Source organism: Aotus nancymaae, unplaced genomic scaffold (assembly GCF_030222135.1).
Source record: "Aotus nancymaae isolate 86718 unplaced genomic scaffold, 86718_ANA_hifiasm-v0.15.2.pri h1tg000158l, whole genome shotgun sequence".
NCBI classification, from domain to species: Eukaryota; Metazoa; Chordata; class Mammalia; order Primates; family Aotidae; genus Aotus; species Aotus nancymaae.
The window spans coordinates 1,696,343-1,721,749 of record NW_026988573.1 but is presented as its reverse complement, the minus strand read 5'-3'; the positions used below and the strand labels follow the sequence as shown (position 1 = coordinate 1,721,749).

At 58.7% G+C, this 25,407-nt stretch overlaps 1 protein-coding gene across 4 annotated transcripts in view; it reads left to right on the top strand.

The window, feature by feature from the left end:
- VAV2 (vav guanine nucleotide exchange factor 2) overlaps positions 1 to 25,407 on the top strand; it is a 227,217-nt gene that overhangs the window by 161,574 nt on the left and 40,236 nt on the right. For all 4 annotated transcript variants that reach the window (XM_064371734.1, XM_064371732.1, XM_064371733.1 and 1 more), the window contains exons 5-9: positions 11,806 to 11,908; positions 15,344 to 15,442; positions 17,112 to 17,180; positions 18,234 to 18,334; positions 24,945 to 25,044. In XM_064371734.1, the coding sequence (XP_064227804.1) occupies positions 11,806 to 11,908; positions 15,344 to 15,442; positions 17,112 to 17,180; positions 18,234 to 18,334; positions 24,945 to 25,044 (472 nt within the window). The remainder of the gene's footprint in view (positions 1 to 11,805; positions 11,909 to 15,343; positions 15,443 to 17,111; positions 17,181 to 18,233; positions 18,335 to 24,944; positions 25,045 to 25,407) is intronic.

Sequence of the window (25,407 nt, the reverse complement as noted above, 5' to 3'; positions counted from 1 at the left end):
TGCTGCGCCCCCTGTCTGCCGCCCCCACCCCAGCCCCTTGGGGATGAACCACCCTGCGGTGTGGACCGAGGTCAGGAGACATCTGACTCGATCTCCTAGTTACACACTAATGGCAGCTTGGTACCCCGCATGGCGGCACCAGACAGCCCGGGGCCAGCGTGGCGCATCCGAGCCTGTCAGCAGCGCTATTTTATGTCCGCCGTAAACACTCAGGCCCACTGGGGCTGAAATGCAGAGTCTGTTGGCTTTTCTTTGATTTTCCGTGGACGGCGGGGCAGGGGTGATGGCCTCGGAGCAGCTGCCCTTCTGTAACAGAATCGGGGCAGGTGGTTGAGGCTGCCGGGCTGGGCCCCCGGGGGTCTCGGGCAGGAGGTGAAGGTGGCAGGTTTTGTTGTCCCTGGAGGCCTGCAGCCATGCTCGGGGGCCCCTCCTGGAAGATTTCAGGCTATTGTGAGGACAAAAATAATGATCAGGATTTAGCATCTGTCAGCACAGCTGACTCCCAGAAAACAGCAGGAGCGAAAGGATGAGACTGGGCGGGACAGAAGGAGGGGTAGTCCCTGGCCGGGGGCAGAGGGAGCTGGGCTGGGGCCCGGGTCTGGCCATGGAAGCCCTTCCACGTCTGGGCTTCCACATTCCTGCCTGATCCAGGGCTCTGTTCACATCCATCTCAGGCTTCCTCTTGGGCAACTGGACAGACAGGAATGACCCCTGAAACCCACGAGAGCAACACAGCTGAGCAGGATCTAAAGCAGCAGCAAACCCCCAACTTCCTTTTTTTTTGAGATGGAGTTTTGCTCTTGTTGCCCAGACTGGAGCGCAGTGGTGCAGTCTCGGCTCACCGCAACCTCCACCTGCCAGGTTCAAGCGAGTCTCCTGTCTCAGCCTCCCGAGTAGCTGGGATTACAGGCATGCACCACCACGCCCGGCTAATGTCGTATTTTTAGTAGAGACAGGGTTTCTCCGTGTTGGTCAGGCTGGTCTTGAACTCCCGCCCTCAGGTGATCCGCCCATCTGAGCCTCCCAGCGTTGGGGTTACAGGCGTGAGCCACTGAGCCCAGCCCAAACCCCCGACTTTCTGGTCTCCTAAGTTTAAAAAAAACCCGTCATTTTTGATGCTTTCCGCGCCTGCGTGTTGAGCACCGGCCCCTGTGATAATGCTGCTCCTTGAATGAGCCCTCCTCCCGCCCGCTGGGGTGATCGGCCAGGCTCCCACTTACTGAGCATCTACTGTATGCTCAGCCTCTACTTGGCTTTTACATGACGGCTGATCCTTGCCACTGTCACCCTCCCATTGCAGACGGGGAACCCGGAGCCTCGGTAATCCTGCCACAGTTACAGAGCTAGAAACAGGAAGGGCTATGAAGACAACCCTAGTTTGCCTCGCCGCCTCCCCTCTAGGGGCTCAGGAGCGAGAGTCAAGTTTCTGCCGACAAGAGACCCCTGTGGCCCGCCCGTTCCCAAGTGAGGAGGACCGGCCCGCTCTGTGGACCAGACTCCAGTGTGGGGTGGGCATGGAGTTTTTCCACGAGTGTAGCCTCTGATGACATGGAGCCTCCACACACGCTTCTTTCTACCCTGATTTGAAAAGGATCAGGAGGTGACACACCAACTTCGCACAAAGCCACAGAGAGGGATGTAATTGTGCCACGGAGATTCCAAGGGACTTGCAGATGTGGCAGGGCCTTGGGGTGCTTTACAGGCGTCCAGAGGGAAGGCACGGCAGGCTGGCCTCTCCCCATGGGATTACGGGCAGGGCCTTGGGGTGCTTTACGGGCGTCCAGAGGGAAGGCACGGCAGGCTGGCCTCTCCCCATGGGATTACGGGCAGGGCCTTGGGGTGCTTTACAGGCGTCCAGAGGGAAGGCACGGCAGGCTGGCCTCTCCCCATGGGATTACGGGCAGGGCCTTGGGGTGCTTTACGGGCGTCCAGAGGGAAGGCACGGCAGGCTGGCCTCTCCCCATGGGATTACGGGCAGGGCCTTGGGGTGCTTTACGGGCGTCCAGAGGGAAGGCACGGCAGGCTGGCCTCTCCCCATGGGATTACGGGCAGGGCCTTGGGGTGCTTTACGGGCGTCCAGAGGGAAGGCATGGCAGGCTGGCCTCTCCCCATGGGATTACGGGCAGGGCCTTGGGGTGCTTTACAGGCGTCCAGAGGGAAGGCACGGCAGGCTGGCCTCTCCCCATGGGATTACGGGCAGGGCCTTGGGGTGCTTTACGGGCGTCCAGAGGGAAGGCACGGCAGGCTGGCCTCTCCCCATGGGATTACGGGCAGGGCCATGTGGGGCTGGCTCTGGTTCTGTGTGCCGGCTCTTAGCTGAGTGCTCGTCAAGCTCAAGTCTAGTGAGAAGGCAGAGGTGATGGTCCTTGCACAATGGGGTCCCCTCCCCTGTCACTGCCCTGCACTCCCAGGAGACTTCAGACCCTCCAATGGGTCTCATGGTGCACCCGTCTCTCAACCCAGCCCCTGAGGGTTCCCTCTTCCTCCCAGTGGACAGCTGTGGCCCTCAGATGCACTGGGGCTGCTGGTCATGATGTAAGTGAGCCTGCCTCCCAGGTGACCGAGACTGGTCATGTGTCACCTCCCTGCGCAAGAAACTTGCTGATGGAGACGGCACCTGTGCTGAGGAGCAAGGTAGTGGTGGGACTGCCTTGTCAGTGATGGCCAAAGGAAAGGAGCTATTAGGGACCAGCACCTGTTACCCCAAGGGACACCACAGTAGCGCCTGCTTCTAGGATCTGATCCGTACCTGGGAGAGCTCCTGGCGCCCGGATTCGGAGGCAGCTGCCATGTCAGTCTCCCACTTGAACTGGGAGGTGGTTGGGACAGATGGCCATGGCCACCCCGTCCCAGGGACCCAGCGTGTTTCTGATGCAGAACTGGTCGTAGGAGGAAGACTGAGTAAACCCATTCAGTCTGGCAGGTGTTTATATTATTAACATTGTTTTAACAAATACGTTTGATTTGATTTTCTTAATTTAACTTTATTTAAACCCGCTTCTTTACTGTTCCCTTTATTTCTCCCTCCGTCATACCTTAGAATATGTGTGTCATGAAATTTCAGTTCCACCGTTTTAAAGTCTCAAACAACACACAGGCACCTCTGTCTTCCAGCGTCCATTGACCGGATAAGGGTGTTGGGAGAGGACTTTTTACAAATGGAAAGTGCCATCCGTGTAGCAAGGCTGACGGCCAGTGCTCTGGGCTCCACCAGGAGGGCCTGCAGAGGAAGGGAGTCTAAGGGTGTGACGGGCAGAACCAGGTGACCCCAGGTTCCACTCCCCCAGCAGCAACAGGCTTCGGGTAACTGGTATGACACAGGAGGGAGAGAAGGGATATTGTCAGCGTTTCTAAGATTACTGCGTCCCAGAGAGAGATTCCCAAACACAGCTTCCCCTCCAGTGCTTTAGTTGCTCACTTTTAACCTCAGTGCTTGGGCGAATTACAAGAGGTTAATGGGAAGTGCATGAAGACTGAGGCTGTATGAAGGAACATTCCTCATAGTCCTGGGTGGGAGGAAAAAGCAAGGCAGGCGTGGCTGGGCGTGGTGGCTCAGGCCTGTGACCCCAGCACTTTTCAAGGCCGAGGCGGGTGCATTGCTTGAGGCCAGGAATGCGAGACCAGCCTGGCCAACATGGTGAAACCCCGTCTCCACTAAAAATAAAACAGCTGGGCATCATGCTGAGTGCCTGTAATCCCAGCTACTGGGGAGGCTGAGGCAGGAGAATCGCTTGAACCCGGGAGGTGGAGGTTGCAGTGAGCTGAGATAGCGCCACTGCACTCCAGCCTGGGCAACAAGAGCGAGACTCTGTCTCAAAAAAGAACAGCAGGATAAGAGTGTCCCGGTGTCTGAGTCCTCCGTGTTGGAAGACCTCCCTGGGCACGTCTGCAGTGTCTGAGTTCCGTGTGTTGGGGTGACCACCGGGTTGTATTTCCAGCATCTTCGTCCTGTGGTCTTGTCCTACTGTGAGTGCAGAGGGAGGGGAAGGGCTGTGTCTCCACTCTTAGCTGGCGGAGCCACAGAGGTCCTGACTGTGGGCGGAGGGAGCCCCCGTGGCTGTCCACTCACACGTTACCCCAGCTCTCTCAGCCTTGGTCTATTTGCTGTGTGCAATGGAGTCGTTTCAAAGGTTTCAACAGTATGCTTATGGAGGTCTCACTTTCAGTAGTGACAGAGTAGTGTGGCCAGACTAACTTTCCGGCCCCTAGTAATTCCAGAAATTGGAGAAAATCTGTAAAAATATATCTGGAGGCCCAGGAGAGTGGTCAGAGCTGAGAGGAGCTGGAGGGACCCTGCCTGGGAGGGACGCGCCTGCTGGGGGGGGACGTTCAGGCTGTGGGGCCTTTCGCTTTTGGGTTGCCTCACTTCATGCAGAAAGCTGAGGTGTCCCAGGACAGATTGGGGGCTGGTCGTCCAGCAGCCCAGAGGTGAGGAGGGAAATGCTGGATGAGAGAGGTCCACAGCGAGCAGGAGCCTCTAAATCTTTGAGTATAAAATCCACTGAACTCCTTGGCTGACCATTAAACTTCACCTGCACAGGAAAGACCTTAACATTTGCAGCAAAAAATAACAACAGTTGGGAGCAGAACTCAGCAGCCAGTTCAGCCGCTGCCCACTTCAGGGAGGGCAGAGTTCGAAGGCCGAGTCCAACCAAGTTAACTGTCAGACAGTTGTACTCTTTGGAAGAAATGGTAGGATCCAGAGTCTCACAAAGTCTCATTCATAACATCCCGGGTCCAAGAAAGAAACCACCAAACGCAAGAAACAGGAGAAAGTGAGTCATGCTCAGGAAAAAAAAGAGTCAATAGAAGCTGACCTTCGGATGACCCAGACGTGGTCAGCAGCTGTATTGGTCATAGGGCTTCCAAGAAGCGGAACCAGAGGGATCCCCATAGGTGGCTGAGAAGATTTATTATGGGAACTGGCTTACGTGATTATGGAGGCCAGAAAGTCCCGCCATGTGCTGCCTGCAAGCTGGAGACCCAGGAAAGCATGTGATTTAACTAAGTCTGAGCCCAGAGGTCAGAGAACCAGCGAGCCAGTGATGTGTCAGCCCAAGGCCAAAGGCCTGAGTCCTGGTGTGGGATGGGCAGGAGCCAGTGTGTGTTCTGGAGTCTGAAGGTGTGACAGCCAGGAGGAGTTTCGATGTCCAGAGGCAGGAGACGATGGACGTCTCGGCTTTAGAAGAGAGCAAGTTCGTCCTCCTCTGCCTTTCTGCTTTTACTTGGGCCCTCAGTGGGTCGGATGACACCCATCCACATTGGTAAGGGTGAATCTTTGCTTGGTCTTCTGATTCAAATGCTGATCTCTTCTGGAAACCCCTCACAGACACACCTAGAAATAATGCTTCACCAGCTCCCTGGGAAGCCCTTAGCCCAGTCAGATTCACATACAAAATCAACCGTCACAGCAGCTCTTACGAATACGGTCAAGGACTTAGAGGAAGATGTGTGACTAATGAATGAACAGATGGGGAGCCTCAGCAGGGAAATAGAAACTACTAAAAACCGTCAAATGGAAATTCTGAAAATGAAAAGCACGAGACCCGAAATGAACAATCGCTGGATCAGCCTGATGAGGAAGCTGCACGTGGCAGAGGGAAAAGTCGCTGAACTTGAAGATAGTCCAGTGGAAGTTACGCACTTCGTCGTTTATTTATTTATTTTTTGAGATGAGGTTTTGCTCTTGTCTAGGCTGGAGTGCAATGGTGCCATCTCAGCTCACTGCAACCTCCACCTCCCAGGCTCAGCCATTGTCCTGCCTCAGCCTCCCAAGTAGCTGCGATGACAGGAGCAGGCTACCACACCCAGCTAATTTTTGTATTTTTAGTAGAAATGGGATTTCACCATGTTGGCCAGGCTGGTCTTGAACTCCTGACCTCATTTGATCCACCCACCTCAGCCTCCCAAAGTGCTGGGATTACAGGCGTGAGCCACTGGGCCCAGCTGGAAGTTACAGACTGTAAATCACAGGGAGGAATGAAGTTTGGAGAGAAGGGACAGAGCTGGAGACGTGTGCGACAATGTCAGGACATCTAACACTGGTGTTATTGCAATCTCAGAAGAAGATGAATGAGGGAAGCAGAATAAACTGAGAAAGAACAGGCCAAATACTTCCGAAATTCCAAAGCCTCTGTCGTAATACTACAAAATGTCTCTGAGAGAAATTAATGAAGACTTAAAGTATATACTATGTTTATGGATTGGAAGATATTAAGATGTCATTTCTCCCCAAATTAATCTGTAGACTCCATACAGTTTCTATCATGATCCCAGCAGACATTTTTAAAAAATCGACAAGACGGTTGTAAAGTTTACGTGGAAATGCAGAGGACCTTGGAATAGCTTAAACTGTCTTGCAGAAGAACAAAGCTAGGGTCAGGTGCGGTGGCTCACGCCTGTAATCCCAGCACTTTGGGAGGCCAAGGCGGGTGGATCACCTGAGGTCAGGAGTTTGAAACCAGCCTGGCCAACATGGCAAAACCCCATCTCTACTAAAAATACAAAAATTAGCCGGATGCAGTGGTGGACGCCTGTAATCCCAGCTACTCGGGAGGCTGAGGTAGGAGAATGTCTTGAACCCAGGAGGCAGAGGTTGCAGTGAGTTGAGATCACACCATTGCACTCCAGCCTGGTGACAGAGCGAGACTCCATCTTATAAAAAGAGGAAGAAGAAGAAAAAAGAACAAAGCTAGGAGATTTACATGACCTGATTTCAAGAGTTTCCATAAAACTTACCAAGACACAGAGGTGTTAGCGTAAAGACAGACGAAGAGATTGATGGAATAGGGTAGTTATTCCAAAATAGACTCACCCTTATTTGGCCAAGTGGTTTTTGACAGATCCAAGCAATCCAATGATAAGGTTTTTGTCTGTTTGTTTTCTAAGAGTCAGGGTCTCACTCTGTCATCCAGCTTGGAGTGCAGTGGTGCGATCATAACTCACTGCAGCCTCTAACTCCTGGACTCAGGCAGTCCTCCTTCCTCAACCTCCTCAGTAGCTGGGATGACAGGCATGAGCCGCCATGCCCTGCTCAAAAAAGAGAAGTTTTGAGAAATTGTTCTGGAACATGTGGATATTCCTGTGGGAAAAAAAGTGAACACTATTTCATACCATACACAAACATTAATTTGAGATGAATCAGAGACCTAAACGTAACGACTTAAACTACACAGCTCCTGTAAGAAATTATATTGTGACTGAAAGACAGCAAAGATTTCTTAGACAAGACACAGGATTTCTTAGGACACAGGACAGAGCCAGAATGCTACTGAAGAAAGATGTGCTAAATTAGGCTTTATTAAATTAAAGATGAATGTTTATCAGAATATCATTAAGAACATCAACAGCTAGGCTAGAGTCTAGGGGAGGAATCACAAAACGTATCTGACATGTATCCAGAATGTGTAAAGAACTCACAGAATTCAGTTAGACAGACGAGCAATTTTTAGAGATGGACAAAAGTCTGAAACGGACCGTTCACAAAGGAAGGTAAACAGCAAGGACACAGAAGACCCCTCCACGGCGTTGGCCATCAGGAAAGTCCCAAGTAGAAGCACAGTCCTGTTTCACTCCACGCCCACTCTGGGGGCTGAACTGAGAAAGACTGGCAACGGCAGACGCGGACGAGGATGTGGAGCAGCTGGGCTGGCGAGCGCTGCTGGCTGGGGTGTGGGATGCACCCACTTCAGCAAAGCGTTTGTCAGTTGCTTATGACGTTGAGTATAGACCTCCCCTTTGACCAGCAACTCCACGCCTAGTGGAATTTCATTTCCAAAGGAAAAGAAAGCATGTGTAACCCCCCGCCCCACCCACTGCACATGTGTGCACCTGCACACACACACAGACACACACACAGCTTGAATTCTCATATAGCAGCTTTTATTCACAATTACCAGAAACTTGGAGGCAACCCAAATGTCCATCAAGAAGGAGAATGGTAACGTGTTGTTATTCGTACCATGGATTAGTACTCGGCAGGAAACAGGAATGGGCGGCAGCTGTGGACAGCGGTCGGCGTGGATGTGTCGCAAAGACCCGATATTGTGGGAAAGAAGCCAGGCACAAGAACAAATCTAACGCAGGATGCCCTTGGCATTCGACTACAGACAAGGCTCGTCTGTGGTGAAGAACAGTTAGGAGGGTGGTTGCTGGGGACGGGGAGGAGCCTGATGGGGAAGGGGAGGAGCTCAGGTGAGGTGAAAATGTTCTGTGATGTGGGAGGGCATGAGAGACACAGGTGTATCCATCTGTCAGAAACGTTCCGCTGAGGGCGTGTTTTGATCCTTAAAAAGCTTAGCAGAAATATTGTGAAAACCCTGTACATGGCGTTTCTCACCAAGCTTGAGACTCAGCAGCTGCTCTGTAGATGTGGACTTGGGCCTAGATCCAGGCGTGACAGTTCTGACTTAAAGATGGCTCAGGGAAGAGGGAGGTGAGCAGGGGACTCTGCCTTCTGGGTCCCTTTTCTAGGTTCACCCAGGCTTCAAAGCATCTTTCGAGTTTCATCTGTTCAGGAAGATTCTGACCACCCCAGTCTTCTCTGTCCTCTCCCTCCTTAAAATGTTTGGGCTTGGGCCAGGCGCCGTGACTTACGCCTGTCATCCCAGCACTTTGGATGGCCGACGTGGGCGGATCACTTGAGGTCGGGAGTTCGAGACCAGCCTGACCAACATGGAGAAACCCACATCTCTACTAAAAATACAAAATTAGCCCGGTGTGGTTGAGCATGTCTGTAATCTAAGCTACTGACTTGGGAAGCTGAGGCAGGAGAATCGCTTGAACCCGGGAGGTGGAGGTTGCCGTGAGCCAAGATTGCACCATTGCACTCCAGCCTGAGCAACAAGAGTGAAACTCTATCTCAAAAAAAAAAATGTATGGACTTGGGATGGGGCTCGCTCGCCCTCCCCCATCCCGGGATCAGTGGATCGTATGCTGTATTTTCCGGAATACACTCAGGCCTGGTGTCAGATCTGGGCACGTCATAGGGTACTCAGTAAATGGCAGTGGGAGGCTGCTGCGGGGGGCGGCACGAGCGAAGGATGTGTGTCCCTGGCATCCGAGAGACCCTGCGGCAGCCGGAGCTGGGCTTTCCCATCTGCACCGTGACAAGCCTGGGGCTCCCAAGGGAGAGGAAAGACGTTGCATGTCGTCAGCATCCTGCCTGCACCCGGTTCTGGTCGGCTCATGATGGGGGCTGCACTGGGGCCTTTATGAGCAGCCTTCTGAGTGGTGGGGGAGAGTCCTGGACTCTTTGGGATGCCCCACAGTGCGGCCGTTTGCCATCCCTGCACGGGACAAACTCCAGGCCCCAGTCCAGGCCCAGCTTGCAGCCTTTTTTAACCATTTCATCAGCTCTTGCAGCGTTTAATAGCCAGCCCCCTTCTTCCACCTGGCCTGCTGGAGAGAAGCCGACGTCTGTCTCTAGACAGTGTGAGTGGCCTCATCTGCCCTTGACTTGTCTTGTTCAGCAGCCTGGAAGCTTCCCTGTCTTGCCTCGCCTCCAACTGTCAAGAGTTCCCGACAGGCTTCGCCGCCAGCCTCGCCGTGCCACGTGACGGAAACGTGGGGAGCAGCCCCTTGCCTGCGTCCCTGGCATCCTGGCGGGCAGAGCGGTGGGGGCTGTTTCCTTGGAGACGGCATCCGGAGAGGCAGGGGAGGTGATTTGTATCATTGCTGGTGACAGTTTCTAAGACAATTGCCGGACCTGGCTGGGGACGGACCTTTGAGATGGGTTAGTAAGAAAACCTGTGCGCACACAAACACCCTTCCTGCCTTCATGTCTGTTCCCAGGGGGGTCTCTGTCACCAGACTGTGGGCCCAGCCCGTCTGAAGGCTGCGTTTGCCCCGGCTTCAGTTTTCTTGAACGGCTGAGCAGCACCCCAACAGACCTCTCGAGGTGGAGGGCGGGCGAGGAGGGAACAGGACAGTGGCCGAGGGCCGCAGCCCTGCCCCAGTTTCATCTGTGTGTTTGTTTCAGTCTGCACGATGGTCACAGCGCTGTCTACCTCCAGGGATTCTGTGAGGCCCAAAAGAATGACTGGTTTTCTTCAGGCGCTGGCACACAGAGGGACTTGCCCACGGGTGGGTGGCTCTTTGAATGCGGGTTGGAGGATTCCATGTCTGTCCCACGGCCATCTGCCCTCTGCCAGCTTTGCTCGTCTGACTGGCTTTCAGCCGCCTCACTCACACCGTAGTGGTGCAGAAAATGAAGTACCCGGAGCGACAGCTTCCTCCGCCACCTTTGCCTGCCTGCCTGTAGGAAGCTCTGCAAGGCAGGAGCTGGGCTCGCCCCCGGCTTCCCCTCTAGAGAGGCCCAGATGCTTCGCCCACAGGCAGACGCTGGGTGGCTCACGCATTGCGGCGTGTCCTCCAGGGAAGGTGCCGAGGGCCTTCGTTGAATGCACACATGCCTCTCTCTCTCAAGCAGACCTTGAATAGTCCTCCCCAACCCCAGCCTAAAAAGGCAACAACTGATATTCAGAGGCAAGGTTTGGGATGAGACCGTGGCATGCGGTGTGACTGGGGAGCCCGTTCCTGAGTGCCGCAGGGACCGTTCCTGCCCCAGCCTCCATCCCTGCCTCGCCTGCCTGCATGCTGGCCATGCTGGCAGTGGAAGGGGGTACTCTGCATTTATTTCCATCCTTCCAGCAGTGAACTTTGCCACCCACTTTGAGCCTAGGCTGTGAGAGGTGTCCTTGTGCAGGGCTGATGGCGTGCAGAGCTGAAGACACATCCGGCCTGGGCCTGGCGTAGCTCCTGCCCTGAGCCCCTGGGTGTAGTGAGCCCCCAGCGGGGCCCGTGGGAACAGGGGTGGTTGATTGGCTCAGTAGCTGATGCAGTGAAAGATTTGCTGAGCCCTAGCAGGGCAGGTGTGGAGTGTAAGGAGGGCTGAAGAAGCCCAGTGTGGGGAGGAGCCAGGCTCATCAGCCGCCATGCACAGTCACTGGAAATGTCCCCCAGTGTGGGGAGGAGCCAGGCTCATCAGCCGCCACGCACAGAGTCACTGGAAATGTCCCCCAGTGTGGGGAGGAGCCAGGCTGGTCAGCCACCATGCACAGAGTCACTGGAAATGTCGCCAAGGAGCTGCATTGAGCACACGAATGCCTGCAAGAGTCCAGATCACAGGCCAAGTGGGGGTCCTGGAGGGCGTCTTGGAGGAGGTGGCCCAGGAACTGAGTCCTGCAGGCAGAGGGGTGGTTTGTTGGAGTAGGACCATGAGCTACAACAAAGCTTTATTGTATTAGGTTTTGGCGGGAATTTGTTTGGGTCTGGTTTCAGAAGGCAAATGACAAACTCCAGGTCGCCCTCCATGTACCTGGCACGTTTGCACCTTGGCTTCAAGGACTGGAAGAGTCAGGGCTGAGCCGGAAGCACTCAGGGCTCCAGGTCACAGCCTTGGGCTGGGGGGAAAGGGGCTTCTGGTCTGGAGGCAGGAGCTGCGTGCGCCGGTCAGATAGGGGTGGGAAGATTCTGGTGAGGGCGGGGGTCCCGGCCCTTGAGGCCTGTGTCCCTAGCGTTTAGCAGAGGGCTGGAGAAGTGGGGGCTTGTCCTGGTAGATCTGTCTGAGATGCACATTGTGGAGGCAGCAGGCAGAGCCCTCGAGGGTGCTCCCCGCGCCGTCCAGTTCACGCTCACGGAAGCCCCACAGGCGGGGCCCACCCCACTGTGTAGACTGAGGCCCAGGCAGGTGACCTCACTGTGGCTCCAGCCGCCTGCGTCCCTCGTGGACCCTCGTGCTCTGCGGCTCCCCAGTCAGGGTGGTGGGAGCCTCCCCTCCCCTCTAACCTGCCTCCTCCTGTACAGCGAGCATGACCTGGGGGAGGACATCTACGACTGCGTCCCATGTGAGGACGGAGGCGATGACGTCTACGAGGACATCATCAAGGTGGAGGTGCAGCAGCCCATGGTGAGCCCGGCCCTCCCAACCCCTCCCCTCCTCTCCCCTCCCAACCCCTCCCCTCCGCTCCAAACACCCTCCCCTCCCCTTCCAACACCCTCCCCTCTCCCCTCCCAACTCCCTCCCCTCCCCTCCCAACACCCTCCCCTCCTATCCCCCTCCCCTCTCCCCTCCCAACCCCCTCCCTTCCCCTCCCAACCCCTCCCCTCCCCTCCCAACCCCTCCCCTCCGCTCCAAACACCCTCCCCTCCGCTCCAAACACCCTCCCCTCCGCTCCAAACACCCTCCCCTCCCCTCCCAACACCCTCCCCTCCGCTCCAAACACCCTCCCCTCCCCTCCCAACACCCTCCCCTCTCCCCTCCCAACTCCCTCCCCTCCCCTCCCAACACCCTCCCCTCCCCTCCCAACACCCTCCCCCTCTCCTCCTAACCCCCTCTCCTCTCCCCTCCCAACCTCCTCCCCCCTCCCCTCCCCTCTCCCCTCCCAACCCCCTCCCCTCCTCTCCCCTCACCCACAGAACAGCCTGGCCCTTGCTTCACACAATACCGAGCTGTCCCCATGTCTGAGCCACCGAAGGGGAGCTGCTCTGGATATAGGAGGACATCCAGAGGGTACACCCCTTGGTCCTTCCCAGTCCCCACGGGGCTCCTCTGAGGCGCATCCTTGGAAGCTCTCGCTGACTCCTGCTCCACTAAGTGCCCTTCCTCCTATGGAGATGCTCTCAGGTGCCCCAGGTGCGACATCAGCACCATCATGACCCTCCGCCCTGCCACAGGACCCTCCATCCGAGGGTTTGCAGGACCCTCAGTCCCTCCTGCCCAGGGAGCCCTAAGATAGTAACTTGGCACACAGTCCAACAGCGCGCATCAATTTCCCCCTTTGTGTGGAGAGTGATGAGACCAGTATCGGCCCAATTAGCCAGCTGTGCATCTTTTATGTTGCAAGGATGTTTATTTCCAAGCAGGCACTGGCGAGTAATCTCTCGGACGCCAGTTTGCTCCGTTTGGGTTTATTGCCAGCAGCTGCTGTGTGGAAGGTGGGCATCCAGCGGGGCTGGGATGGGGAGATGGGGACCTCGGGGGCAGGTCGCAGGCCCTTGGACTCCCAGGCTCCTGAGCAGTGGGCGAGATGCCACTTGCCAACCGCGGAGGCTTTTGATGCCATTCGTTTTCCCTGAAGACATGGGGAAGTTTCTCAGAAAGCCGATTTCAGTGTTTTCCTTCACTGTGGGAGTAACCAGCTGGTGGTAGAGAGGCAGAAAGCTGGGGAACCAAATCCCCGAAGAGGCCCTGCCGGGGGGTCCTCGCCCGCTCTGCTGGCGTCCTGCTGGGAGAGACAGGCAGGTGCAGGGCTGGGGATCTCACAGCCCCCAAATGGACTCTTAAGAGCAGGTTTCTCTGCTTGTCCGTGAAGGGTCTCCAGGTGAGTTTTGTTCCCGGCCGTTATGGGGTCTTCCTCCAGGGATGACAGCGCTTTGTGGAGGCAGCAGGGCCCCCAGTTTGCCTTCCCGGGGAGCCTGGCTGGGCGGCCCTGCTCCCAAGCCTTCCAGGGCAGTTGTTAGGGCTGGAAGGCTGAGCCATGGCGCTGCTGCTGGGGCTCCCCTTGCCTCCCCAGAGCTGGCCTGAGAGGTCCCAAGGTGGCCAGTGAGCTGTCTGGAGTTGGGATTGAGGTCTGACTGGTCAGGGCCAGCCCACTCCCCAAGTCGTTTGAAAGCTGGTGTCCTGCGGGTAAACTTCAGCGGGCAGGTGCAGTGCCTGTGAGGTGGTGTGGGGGATCCCTGCCTCTGGATCACACAGGCCCTCTCTCTCGACACCCCCATTTGTGCCTGGCCAGAGTGGGTGCTCCCTGGAGCCTGCTGCTGTCCCTGGTTCTGAAGCACCTGGGAAAGGACAGGGAGCGTCCACAGAACCTGCCAGGCTGCGGGCAGTGCTGCCTGTGTCCGGGCTGGGCCGCTTGCTGCTGTCCCGCTCTGGATAGGGTCCTAATGTCCAGTGCTGGTCCCGCTGGTCTTGAGTCGTCCCGTCCATCCAGGCAGGGGCTGGGGGCAAGGGGTGGTTCCTGCTTCCTGCCAGATTCCTCTGAGAGAAAACGGCTGCTTCCATGTCCTCCCTTGTCCTGTCTGGAGCTATTTGAGCAGCACCAGTAGAAGGTAATAGAGATGGTGACATCTCCAAAGGGAGATAGGCCAGAGGATGGCAGGTGCCCCTTGCTCTGGGGGCTCTGGCCCCCAGGCCTTCTCCCTGCCCAGCTGGGCAGCACCAGGGGCTGTGATGTGACCTCGGGTCTGCTGGCTGGTCGTGGGGTGGTATTCCTGATGCCCCAAGCCCAGCCTGTGGGGACAGTGTGGGCCCTGCTAACTGGCACTGTTTCTGGTTTCTCTCTCCACGCTTGCAGATTAGATACATGCAGGTGAGTGGCCCTGGAAGGGGAGGTTGGGGACGTCCTGCCTACGCCATCTTCTTGACCTTTCAGGAAGGTCTCAGACCTCTTTGAGAAAACTCAGGACCCTGCCCCCAGGGAGACGTGGTCAGGCACACGTGACTTCGGGCATCAGGGACCCTCAGCACCCCCGTGGGCCTGTACCCCCAGCCCCATCTGGCACGTTGCCTTAGAACTGCAGCCTGGCAGACCCAAGGGGACCCTTGGGCATGTCCTGGAGGATGATGATGGTCTTAGGGCAGACACCAGTGCCGTGGGTCACAGCGACGTTTCTCCAGAGCCTTCTGACAGATGTGGTTCACCCAGCCTAACAGAACCTTAGACAGTGTCAGGAAAATCCACCACTCCCCACAGTGACCCCACCTGTCGCCTCACCCTGGACCACTGGCCAGTCTATCTCTGAACAGTCCTGCCCCGGCCAAGTTCTACCAGGGGTGGGGGCAGGCCCTGCTCTGGAGGAGGCCCCAGGGGCCTTGCCGGGGGGGGGGGCATCTCAGGCCCCCTGGTGAGAAACCAGCAGGCACTCAGGAGAAGAGTCCGGCCTGCAGGTGGCTGGCACTGGGACGTGCAGTGGTGGGTGCGGTCTGCATGGAGTTAGGCACCCGTCTGCCTTGTAGAGAGGACTGCACGCAGTAGGTGCTTTAGCAGGTTACCCCTGCTCCTTTGCTGGAGGGGTGGCTTCTGAGGTGCTCGCTCCAGTCTGGTGAAGAATTGACATTCTGAATCGGAGGAGTAGGAGCCTGGGATTCTAGAAGCCTCCACCTACAAGCCTGCATTGGCACTGTCTCTGTGCCACATCCCCTCCCCATGCCTGAGTTTCTTCATCTGCAAAATGGATGGGAAGGGGTTGGCCCCCTCTGTCACTCATCTGGCTGCGGCACTGCACACTCAGTGACCTCGTGGCCAAACCCGAGGAGGTGTCGTCTTGTGCAGGGGTGTCCGGGTGTCACGGGGCAGATGGCCAGCCCCATGGGGTCCTGCTGACGCCCCCTTCCCTCCTGTAGAAAATGGGCATGACTGAGGATGACAAGAGGAGCTGCTGCCTGCTGGAGATCCAGGAGACTGAGGCCAAGTACTACCGCACCCTGGAGGACATCGAGAAGGTGAGGGTGGGCGTTGGTCGCTGGAAAATGGCCGCGGCCACTGTGGTCATGGCGGGGCCATCCGCCTCCTGGGAGTGCATTCTGGAGGCAGGTCCACAGGGCGTCTCTGATAGGCAAAGGAGGCTCAGTGGCCCTCCCAGCCCTGCCTCCAGTACCCACTACCCAAAAGGAGGGTGCCCTCTCCTTTCCTCTGCAGCCCCTGAAGCCCCGGCTTGCAGGCGTCCCTGCTCCTCCCCCGAGCCTAATCGGGGTGGGATTACGGCTTCAGCTCCTGAGCGTTTCTCGAAGGCAGGCACTGAGCTAGCTCCTCGAGTGTTCCCCCCACCCTGCCTAGAGCTGCTCCCCAGCCTCCCCACACTCAGCCTTCCCCTCTGTAAAATGGGGCAGCTCCCATGGGGCCTGGGAGTGTCCTGCACAGGGTGTGGTCAGGCCTGGTGGCCAGAGCCGCAGACTCCGAGCCCCCTGCACAGCTCTTCCAGCCCCATGCATCCGGGTCCTCTCTCCTGCCAACCGGCTGAGCTCCCGGAGGGCTGAGGACCAGCCTTCACCTGCCCTTCCCCGCTCGGGCCTCCTGTGGGCACCTGGTTGGCCCGGCCCTGGCGCGTTTCGCCAGCACTTCTGAGTCTTTATTGCCAACTGCCAGTGTTTACTGGAGAGAAAACCCCATGTTGTTTTCAGGTTGGAGTCTCCTTTCTATCTTCTGGTTGTGGTGTGGGGTCCAGGCTGGCCTTGCTCTGGCCAGGCCCCTCCTGCTGCCCCACCCTCCAGTCCCTGGCCAGCAGCCTTTCTGCACACACATGCGTACACCCTGGTCCAGGTCCTTCCAGTTCCCTCGAAGCTCTGCCTGCGCCCTGGCAGAGTCCCGCCCCTTTTGGGAATCCTGGCCCCGAGGTCGGCTTCTGCCGGGGTCCTGCTGGCCTCCGCCTCCCTCCACGGCTGAGTGCTCCTGGGGTCTGTCTCCACCCCGCCTGAGGCTGTCACCCGGGTGTGGCTTGGGTGATGCGCTCTACTCCCCGTGGTGGCCAAGCGGTGGTCCAACAGCTGGGCCCAGAGGACGCCCGCAGAGCTGCTGGCCGCCCTGGCCAGGAAGCACTCGGGGAGCAGGAGAGGAGAGGGTGGCAGGGCCTCTTGGGCCTCCGAAGCAGGGCAGCAGCCTCACGCTGCCTCGTCTTCACTTCACATCCCACCTAAGGCTGGGGCTGGAGGGCTCTGGTCCACTCCCTGCCCCTCCGGCACTCCTGGGGGTGGAGAGCGTCCCTTTTGATAACAGTTTTGGGGTCGTGCTCAGGAGCACAAGCTCAGTGTCTGAGTCCTGATTGCCCTGCCTCCTGGGTCTCAGCTGCTCACCGCAAGCCACAACCCAACTCCCACCCCAGGGCAGCCATACCGCAGCACCCAAGTCCACCCTGTGTGTGAGGGGCCTCTGCAGGACACTGCCCCTATCACGCTGGGAGCGTTAGAATCTTTGCCCTTGCACCTCCCTGCTCCCCGGCACTCACCCCCAAAGCATGGAGCCCCATGTGGCCAGAGCACAGGCGTGCCCCAGTAAGCATGGAGCACCCCAGTGTGCTTTCCTGTGGAGCTGCCCCGAGACCCTCCGCCGGCAGCTGTGACCTTGAGAGGGCGGGTGACAGCAGCAGGGTGGCAGTGGTGGGCTTCTCTCTTCCAGAACTACATGAGCCCCCTGCGGCTGGTGCTCAGCCCGGCAGACATGGCGGCTGTCTTCATTAACCTGGAGGTAAGGGTCCCGGCCCCCTCGCTTATGCCAGGCTCCGGGCCTTAACTCGGCACTGGCTGTACATGTCCTGCTGTGCCCAGGGCCTTGGAGAGCTGCACCGCTGCGGCTCTGTGGTGGCGCGTGCTGGCTGGAAGGAGGAGACCTCACCCCGCTCTCCAGTGTCCTTGGGTTTAGGAGTCAGGGTAGCAGGTTTCTGGGCTCCCCTTGTCTGCGGGTGGGGGTGGCACTGACCTGCATGGCTGGAGGCATGGACGACCCTGGGAATGTAGATGAAGTTTTTGTCAGCGCGAGAGAGAAACATGTCCCTCCACCCCTTTGAGAAGACCCCCTCGCCTGCTCTGCTGGTATCTGAACGCAGTCACAGAAAGACAGTTCCCCAGGCAGTCACCTTGGCGTGGTCAGCAGAGCAGGGTGCTGGCACCAGATTTTGGCAGTCGCACATGGGTGGGCTTCCTCTGGGGACACGCTGCTCCTGGCGCTTCCTCCGGGCCTGGTGGCCACAGATGCCCGCAGCCCATGTAGTGGCTGTGTCCTGCCCTCCCTGGGCGTCTCATTAGCTGCAGGGATGGGCTCTGGTTATGCTGTCCTGGACGAGGCTGGCTTGGACCCTAGAGCTTCCAGTGGGCTGTGCCTCTGACCCAGAGTTCATCCGGCCATGGGCTGTGGCCAGGATGGAGGAGCACACACAGAAAGAAGCCCGGGGTGGGACTGCGGGTCCCGGGGTGCTGGCTGAGCAGGGCGGCGCTGCACTGTGCTGCACCACTCTGGCTGCACAGCTGGCCCCGAGCCGGCCACTGTGTGTCAGACGGGCTGATGCGGGCTGTGGGTACGGGCTGTCCGTCCCACACATATGGCTCCTTGGGGTGCCATTGCTGTAGAACCTTCTACCTGCATCATACCCTGGCATGAACACATAGGAGGGGTGCAGGCCCAGCACCCGGGCCCCTCACCCCCTCGACAGGAGCCACTGAGCCACAAGGGTGCATCCAGGACGGTGCTCCCATCTTGCCTCGGGTGGGCCTGGCCGGGCACTCACGGCTCTGTTTAACCCAGGACCTGATCAAGGTGCACCACAGCTTCCTGAGAGCCATCGATGTGTCCATGATGGTGGGGGGCAGCACGCTGGCCAAGGTCTTTCTCGATTTCAAGGAAAGGTGAGTGGCTGCCCTCTCCTCCCCGTCTGCAGGAGCGTTTACACACGTGGGACTCTTGGGTTCTGGGTGTCCGAGGCAGGGGCCGCCCCCTCTGGACCCCGTCCTCCCTTGTTGAGAATGCCACCCACCCCGAGCCACAGCCTGGTTGATGGAGAGCCAGCCTCCTGTCCTGAGGGAGCTCAGCAGGGCGAGGATGGGATTCTGGATGCTTCTAACTAGCTGTGAGGGGCGGCCATCGGAGTGGCTCCGTGTCCCTGCGGGGATCTCGGGGCCCCGCTTCTCCCTTCCTCACCTTTGTGGCCGGTTCTTTAGAGTTAGGACGCAGACAAGGATGAAAGGAGGTGGCACGGAGGGCTGTCGGAGGCCAGGGAGGCGGGGTTTCTGGGGTTTAGACCATGCCCTGGCTGTCGGAGGCCAGGGAGGCGGGGTTTCTGGGGTTTAGACCATGCCCTGGCTGTCGGAGGCCAGGGAGGCGGGGTTTCTGGGGTTTAGACCATGCCCAGGCTGTCGGAGGCCAGGGAGGCGGGGTTTCTGGGGTTTAGACCATGCCCAGGCTGTCGGAGGCCAGGGAGGCGGGGTTTCTGGGGTTTAGACCATGCCCAGGCTGTCGGAGGCCAGGGAGGCGGGGTTTCTGGGGTTTAGACCATGCCCAGGCTGTCGGAGGCCGTGGAGATGGCGTTTCTAGCCACAGACATCTCGAGAGAGCTCCATCAGGGACGGTGCCAAGCTCTCTGTCCCTCGGAGAGCCTTTGGAGGGGCCCGAAGGGGTCTGTGCTGATGCTTCCTGAACTTGGCTGCTCACTAGAGCCACTGGGGAGCTTGATGCAATACCATGCTCTGGGTCCACTCTTGGAAGGGTCTGCTGTAGGGTCTGGGGAGCTGTAGAAGACCCCACAGGGGCATCTGACCACATGGCCCTGGGCATTGGGCACCTTGGTGCCTCTCTCCCTCATTGTAGGAAGGTCCCCTTCATTGTCTGCCAGGTACCTGTCAGCACAGCTCACACACCCCTCCCTGTCCAGGCAGCCGGGGACAGGCCCAGGGCTGGATTCTTGGGCGCGTTGCATGGGGACCCTGTGGGTGCTTCCCCATGTGCTCCGTAGCTCCAGGAAAGGAGCTCCCCATCCTCCGCGGGGAGGGTCCTGGAGCCTGCTGTCTGGGGCCCATGGCTTGGGGGGTTCCCGGAATCCTGAGGGAACAGGCAGTGCCAGTGGTCAGGTGGCAGAGGGGACCGGGAGAGCTGACGAGGCCCAGCAGGTGTGAGCACACTGGCCAGCCCTGGAGGGTAAGAGTGGGCGGGGTGGGGGACAGGACTCTCACCTGCCCCCGGCAAGGTGTTCCCTTCACCTGCGGGTGAGCCGATAATGCCCGGCTGGCAGGGTCACACTGGCTGTCACCAGATCCTCACTGGGAGTGGGGTACAGCGGATCTTCTCAGCGCCTTGTTCATGCTCTCCCTTGGCCAGGAAGGGAGGGAGGCCACGGATGAGGCGTGGTTTGCTTTGAGACCCATTAAAGGCTGAAGCCCTGGAGCGGGAGTGGCTGGCCGTGTGGTAGAGTGACAGGGTGGACAGCCCGCTCTCTCACAGAAGTCTCCGCAGCCAGGCTGCCCTGTGACTCCCCTGGCCCCGTCCTACCAGCAGGACCTTGCACACGTGGTCCCAGGGCATCCCCGCCTTGGAGTGCCACTGCAGTGTGGGCAGTGCGTCCAATCACAGGCTCGGCCCACGAGCTCTGCAGACAGGCAGCCCCGTCCCTGGCAGCAAGATGCGAGGCGAGACCCGTCAGTCGGGCTGTGTTTGGGGAAGGGGTTGGCAGCGTTTCCTCAAAGCTCATCACCAGATCCTGGCGGTTCCATCCCGGCATCCAGCTTTTCTGCTCCTTTCCTCTCATTTTGGAGTCAGCCCCAGGGCCCTGGTTCTTGCTCACAGGCTGAGTCCCAACGCTTTTATAGGGTGCCTGCTGTGTAGTGCTCCTGAGCTCTGGACTGAGGACACACAGTGAACAGAGCTGCTGGCCTCTTGCTGGGTGGGAGGGATGAGAAGCAAGACAGAGGAGCTTGGGGGGCTGTGACAATGACCATAATCATGGCAGCTTAAAGCAGCAGGGATGGCCCCGCTCTGCAGCCCACGTCCTGAATTAGTCTCACTGAGCCAAAGTCCAGGCAGCCCCGGGTCATGCTTCCCGCAGAGGTTCCAGGGGGAGCCTTCCTGTGTTCTGCAGCTCCTGGGGCCCCAGGGGTTCCTGGCTTGTGGCTGTGCTGCCGCGTTCTCTGTCCCTACGTCCACGTGCCCTGCCACGTTCTCTGTCCCTGCGTCCACGTGCCCTGCCGCGTTCTCTGTCCCTGAGTCCACGTGCCCTGCCGCGTTCTCTGTCCCTGCGTCCACGTGCCCTGCCGCGTTCTCTGTCCCTGCGTCCACGTGCCCTGCCGCGTTCTCTGTCCCTGAGTCCACGTGCCCTGCCGCGTTCTCTGTTCACGCGGCCTCCCCACGTCTCTGTGTCCTTTTCTGAGCCTGCTCTTCTGGGATTTAGAGCCACTTTCCTTCAGCACGGCCTCATCTTAGTCCTCACCATGACTACATCTGTATCGTGACAAAATAAGGTCACATCGTGAGGCTCTGGTGCACAGGCATTGTGGGGGGCACTGTTGGACCGACTGCCGCTGAGCTGTGGCCTGGGCCCCTCTCCATTGCCAACTGCCCGTGGTCAGTGGGGCTGGGGGTGACAGCCCTGCCATCTGCTTTGCACCTGGGCCGAGTGAGAGAGGGTGCAGGCCCCTTGAGTGTCCTGGACTCAATGGAGAGAGTGTCCCTCTGCAGAGCCTAACCGTGGGGCCCTGAGGGCCAGGCTTGGGAGCCACGTGCGTTCGCTTTAGAATCCAGCCCTGTACTCCCTTGCTGGGCAACCTCAGAAGTCATGTCCCCTCTCTGAGCCTCAGGGCCCCTGTCCTAAAACTGGTGTTTCTGTGAGGATGCAGTGAGCCCGGGGGTGACGCACATCCCATGGCCAGGGTCCCTGCAGGTTCCTCATGGACGTCTGGCTTTCTTTCCCCAGTAGTTTTGCTGTTCACTGTGAGTGTCTGCCGTGCACCCCCCCACACCCTGCATCCTTGCATCAAATGCATAGAAGGACCCGTGTCCAGGCTTGAGGCTGTGGCCACTCAGCTGTATGTGAGGCCTGGTGCAGGCAGGTCCGAGCTGGGTGCTGGGGCGTGGGCAGGAGTGAGACCCACTGCAGGAGCTCGGAACTGGTGGGGGGCTACCGGGGCATTCTCTGTTGGCTCCCACTGACTTTGGACAGGCCTCGACCTGCTGCCCCTTGACCTGTCTCCTTGCTTTTCTCTCTGGCCCTGCCGGGGCAGGGGTTGAGGTGGAGAAGGCAGCACAGAAGGGGCAATGGTAGGGAAGGGTTTTGACGGATGAGTAGAAGTTTGCCTGGTGAAGGCTGCCAGCTCAGCTGTGCTGTGGCTGAGATGTGGGCGTTCCTGGTGGAGCGTGGTGTGAGGAGAGCAAGCCTGGGATCTGTACCCCAGCCCCTCGTCTGCCTACACCTCGGGCCTAGGTGACCTGGTGTAGTGTGAAATTGAAGTGGGGAGCTCCCGAGGCTGGCTCGGCCGCGCTAGAGCTGCTGGCACCAGACATGTTATCCGCTGGGCTTCAGTCGGGTGCTTTTTCCACTCACACATATACTTCCCTTGACTGGGAGGGGCTGGGGCCATCACTGGGCCCAGCTCACCTGAAATGCTCAAAGCTGAGGCCGCAGTGGCGCAGGGCCTGCTGGGAAGTCAGGCGTGTGGTGTCACATGCTCACTTGGGCCCGAGCGTGGCCCTGGCCCCAGCAGCAGCAGACCTGGCTCCATGCAGGGAGGATCCCTTGCCGGGGGCTCTGGCTTTCACCCTCCCCAGCCCACACTTGCCCTCCTGCCTCCAGGCAGTCTTGGGAAGCTCTGAAAGCCTCAGGGTTCACCACCTGCCCTGGCTTCCCCAGCTAGAGTCCTCAGGGCAGGTCAGGGCACTTTTCAAAGGGACCACATGGGTGGGCTGGGGGCCGCAGGGTTCCGGGTGCCCCTGGACCTCCTGCCGTGGTTCTGGTCTGGCGTCATCATCAGATGGAAGGCACAGCCAGGAGGCGGCGCAGTGCAGCCCAAGGACCTGGGCTGTGGTGTGGGTGACTGCTGGTCTGATTCCCTTCTCAGCTTCGGGCCTCTCTCAGCCTCATTGTCCCCATGGGTAGAATGGTGACAATCACAGTCCTCCGGCTTCCAGCCCAGGTCCCGGCACCAGGTGACGCCCAGTGCGTGTGGTGTGTCTTTTGTGCACGGCTCTGACTGTTCTCTGAGCGTGGAGAAAACACGGATCCGGAGCGGGGCAGGTGCAGGCGGCCGCCAGGACCCAGCCTCTGGTCCGCTCACTTTCCAGGCTGCCCGAGGTCTCTTAAATGTCCCTCTGTTCCTTCTCCCCTCTCGTACTCTGCCAGGGCTTCTGAAGCTTTTGTTCAATTTTTTTTTTTTAAAAGGGGAATACCTCTTTTCTCGATTGCGTCCAGAGATGATAGGTTTTCATCAACTTTTCTATTAAAATGATCAGTGTAATAACACATTTAGGTGGAAACCAGGGGCACGTTCCCATTTAAAGTGGCTTCCGGTCAACACCGCCCCACCCCACCCGGTGCCAGGCAGGAGGCAGGCCCGTTGCAATGACGGCGATGCCTCCATGTAGACCTCCCAGGTCTGTGGACACGGGACCCACCCGTGGGGACACACCCGTGCAGGCCCACGTGTAGGCCCTGTGGGACTGGCCATGGGTGCTTTGCTTGACTGTGGCTGGGCTGCCAGCTCAGCTGTGCTGTGGTTGATGTGGGCATTCCTGGTGGGGCGTCGTGTGAGGAGAGCAAGGCTGGGATTCAGGCAGATTCTGGTCCTTTCTCAGAGTCATTGAATCTCAGCCTCCCATGCCAGAAGCGTCCCTGCAGGCCTGTGGGGGAGACTTCTCAGGGGGCCAGAGGAGGTACCAGCCGCTGGACCCACATGCAGCGCTGGGAGGGTATCAGGGCCTCTGGTGCCCCTGGCCACGTGTGAGGATGGCCTCATGAGCATTTGTTGGGAGTGGGAAATGTGTCAAGATGCCTGTCCCTGTGCCTGAGCCGGCTCCTAAGGGACACACTCACGGGCAAAAATGTGTCCCCAGCTACTGTTCTGTTCTGATCAGCCCAGAACTCCAGAGTGGGGAAGGAAGTGGGCATCACCTGGTCCAGAAACCCACAGGTGTGGGGAATGGGTGCTGTCCAGGGACCCATGTGGCAGAAAACCTGTCCCTGCATCAAGACCCCAAGGTCAGGGTGCTTCTTCCTGAGCGCAGCACTCCACAGAAGCCAAGCTGCAGGCCCAGCTGCTGCCCTGAGCCCCAGGCCGGTGCCCAGTGGCTCATGATGGAAAGAGCAATGGTGACCTGCTCCCGAGAGCTGGCACTGGGCTTCCCGCGCCAGGGAGGCCTCCAGACGCTCACCAACACACAGCCCTGCCAGACAGCACATCACCAGGGCGCCCGTCCCCCAGCCTTGCAGACCAGACTGTCAGCTCCCAGCAAGTTCATGGAGGCCTCAGTTTCCCTGCCTGAAGAGTGAGGCTGATCACACCCATCTTTACAAATGGGCAAAAAAAGTCGTAAGGCTTGTCAGCAAAGCACCTGGCAGCGGCTGCCTCCGCGAGTGGTGGCTCTTGTCATCCTTGTTGTCACCAACATTGTCACCTGGCGGGGTTCTTTTTGGGACTGCCCTGTAGGTGGGGCGACAGGGTTTTAAAGATGAAGTTTCAGGCTGGTAACCTAAGACCCCGAGGCTCCAGAGGTCAGGAACCCTGGGTTCCGGTTTGTAGAGACTTGGGCCCAGTGCTGGGTGAGGGAGAAGGGTGCCGCAGCTGAAGAGACCAGCACAAGGCACCGAAGTGAGAATCCAAGTGGCGGGAGAGCGATGCTGGGGCCGGGAGGAGGTGGTGGGCAGGACACAAGGGCTGGCCTCCTGAGTGCCCTCTGGGGACCCTGCTGGTCCTCCCAGGCCTGGCGGTCACATGGCTGCCCACATCCCCGGTGAAGAGGGGGATGTCACTGCTGACGTCCCCTGCTGATGGAATCCGGGCACTATGTAGAAAGAACAAGGGTGACCCTTGGGGTTCCCCACCTGGCACAGTACCAGGGTGCGCCCCCGGCCAGCACAGGCCTCAGTGCTCAGGGCCTGTGGCAGACGTCTGAGGCCTCCTGGGGTCTTCCTTCCTGGGGGGATGCCAGGGGCTTCTCTTTCCTCCAGTATCAGCCCTTTTCAGAGGTGGGATGGGGGGTTGAGAGCTCCACCCTGCCTCCCAGCCAGAACCTGACCTAGAACCACAGTGGGGTGCCCCTCTCCCAGCATGCCCGCAGTCCTCTTGCCGGCCCGGTAGCGTTTCGGGAAGGGGAACGCAGCCTCCTGGCCGTTGAATATTTCCATGCACAGGGAGCCGTCAGGGGAGGGGCCTGTGGGTTGCACACCTGCATCCTACTGGGAAAAATGGACGGGCTCACTGCAGCCTCGAGCTGCTCATTAAACCTGTGTGTGTGCGTGCGTGTGTGTGCGCCGTCCAGGCTCCTGATCTACGGGGAGTACTGCAGCCACATGGAGCACGCCCAGAACACGCTGAACCAGCTCTTGGCCAACCGGGAGGACTTCAGGCAGAAAGTTGAGGTGAGTGCTACCAGACACTGGCGCTGGCCCTGGCCCTGAGGTGGCAGCTTGCAGGCGGGACCTCGTTAGGTGCCAGCCTCTCTCTTGCCCTTTTGTTGGGAAGGTGGTGACAGGGGTGGTGACGGGGTGGTGACGTGCTGGTCTTTTCTCCTTTGCATCGTGTTGGGTTGGGGAGTGGGCCGGGTGGAGGTCACCATCCCAGGCCAGGACACAGCCAGACTCCCCAAGGAGAAAGGGCTTTGGAACTGAATCTCACTCAGCTGGGGGCTCTGGCTGACCCCTGACCCTGGCCTCTGCTGGCCCCAGGGAGCCTCAGATGACATCTGCTGGTAAATGTGAGGCCCCCCCGCCCCACATCCATCC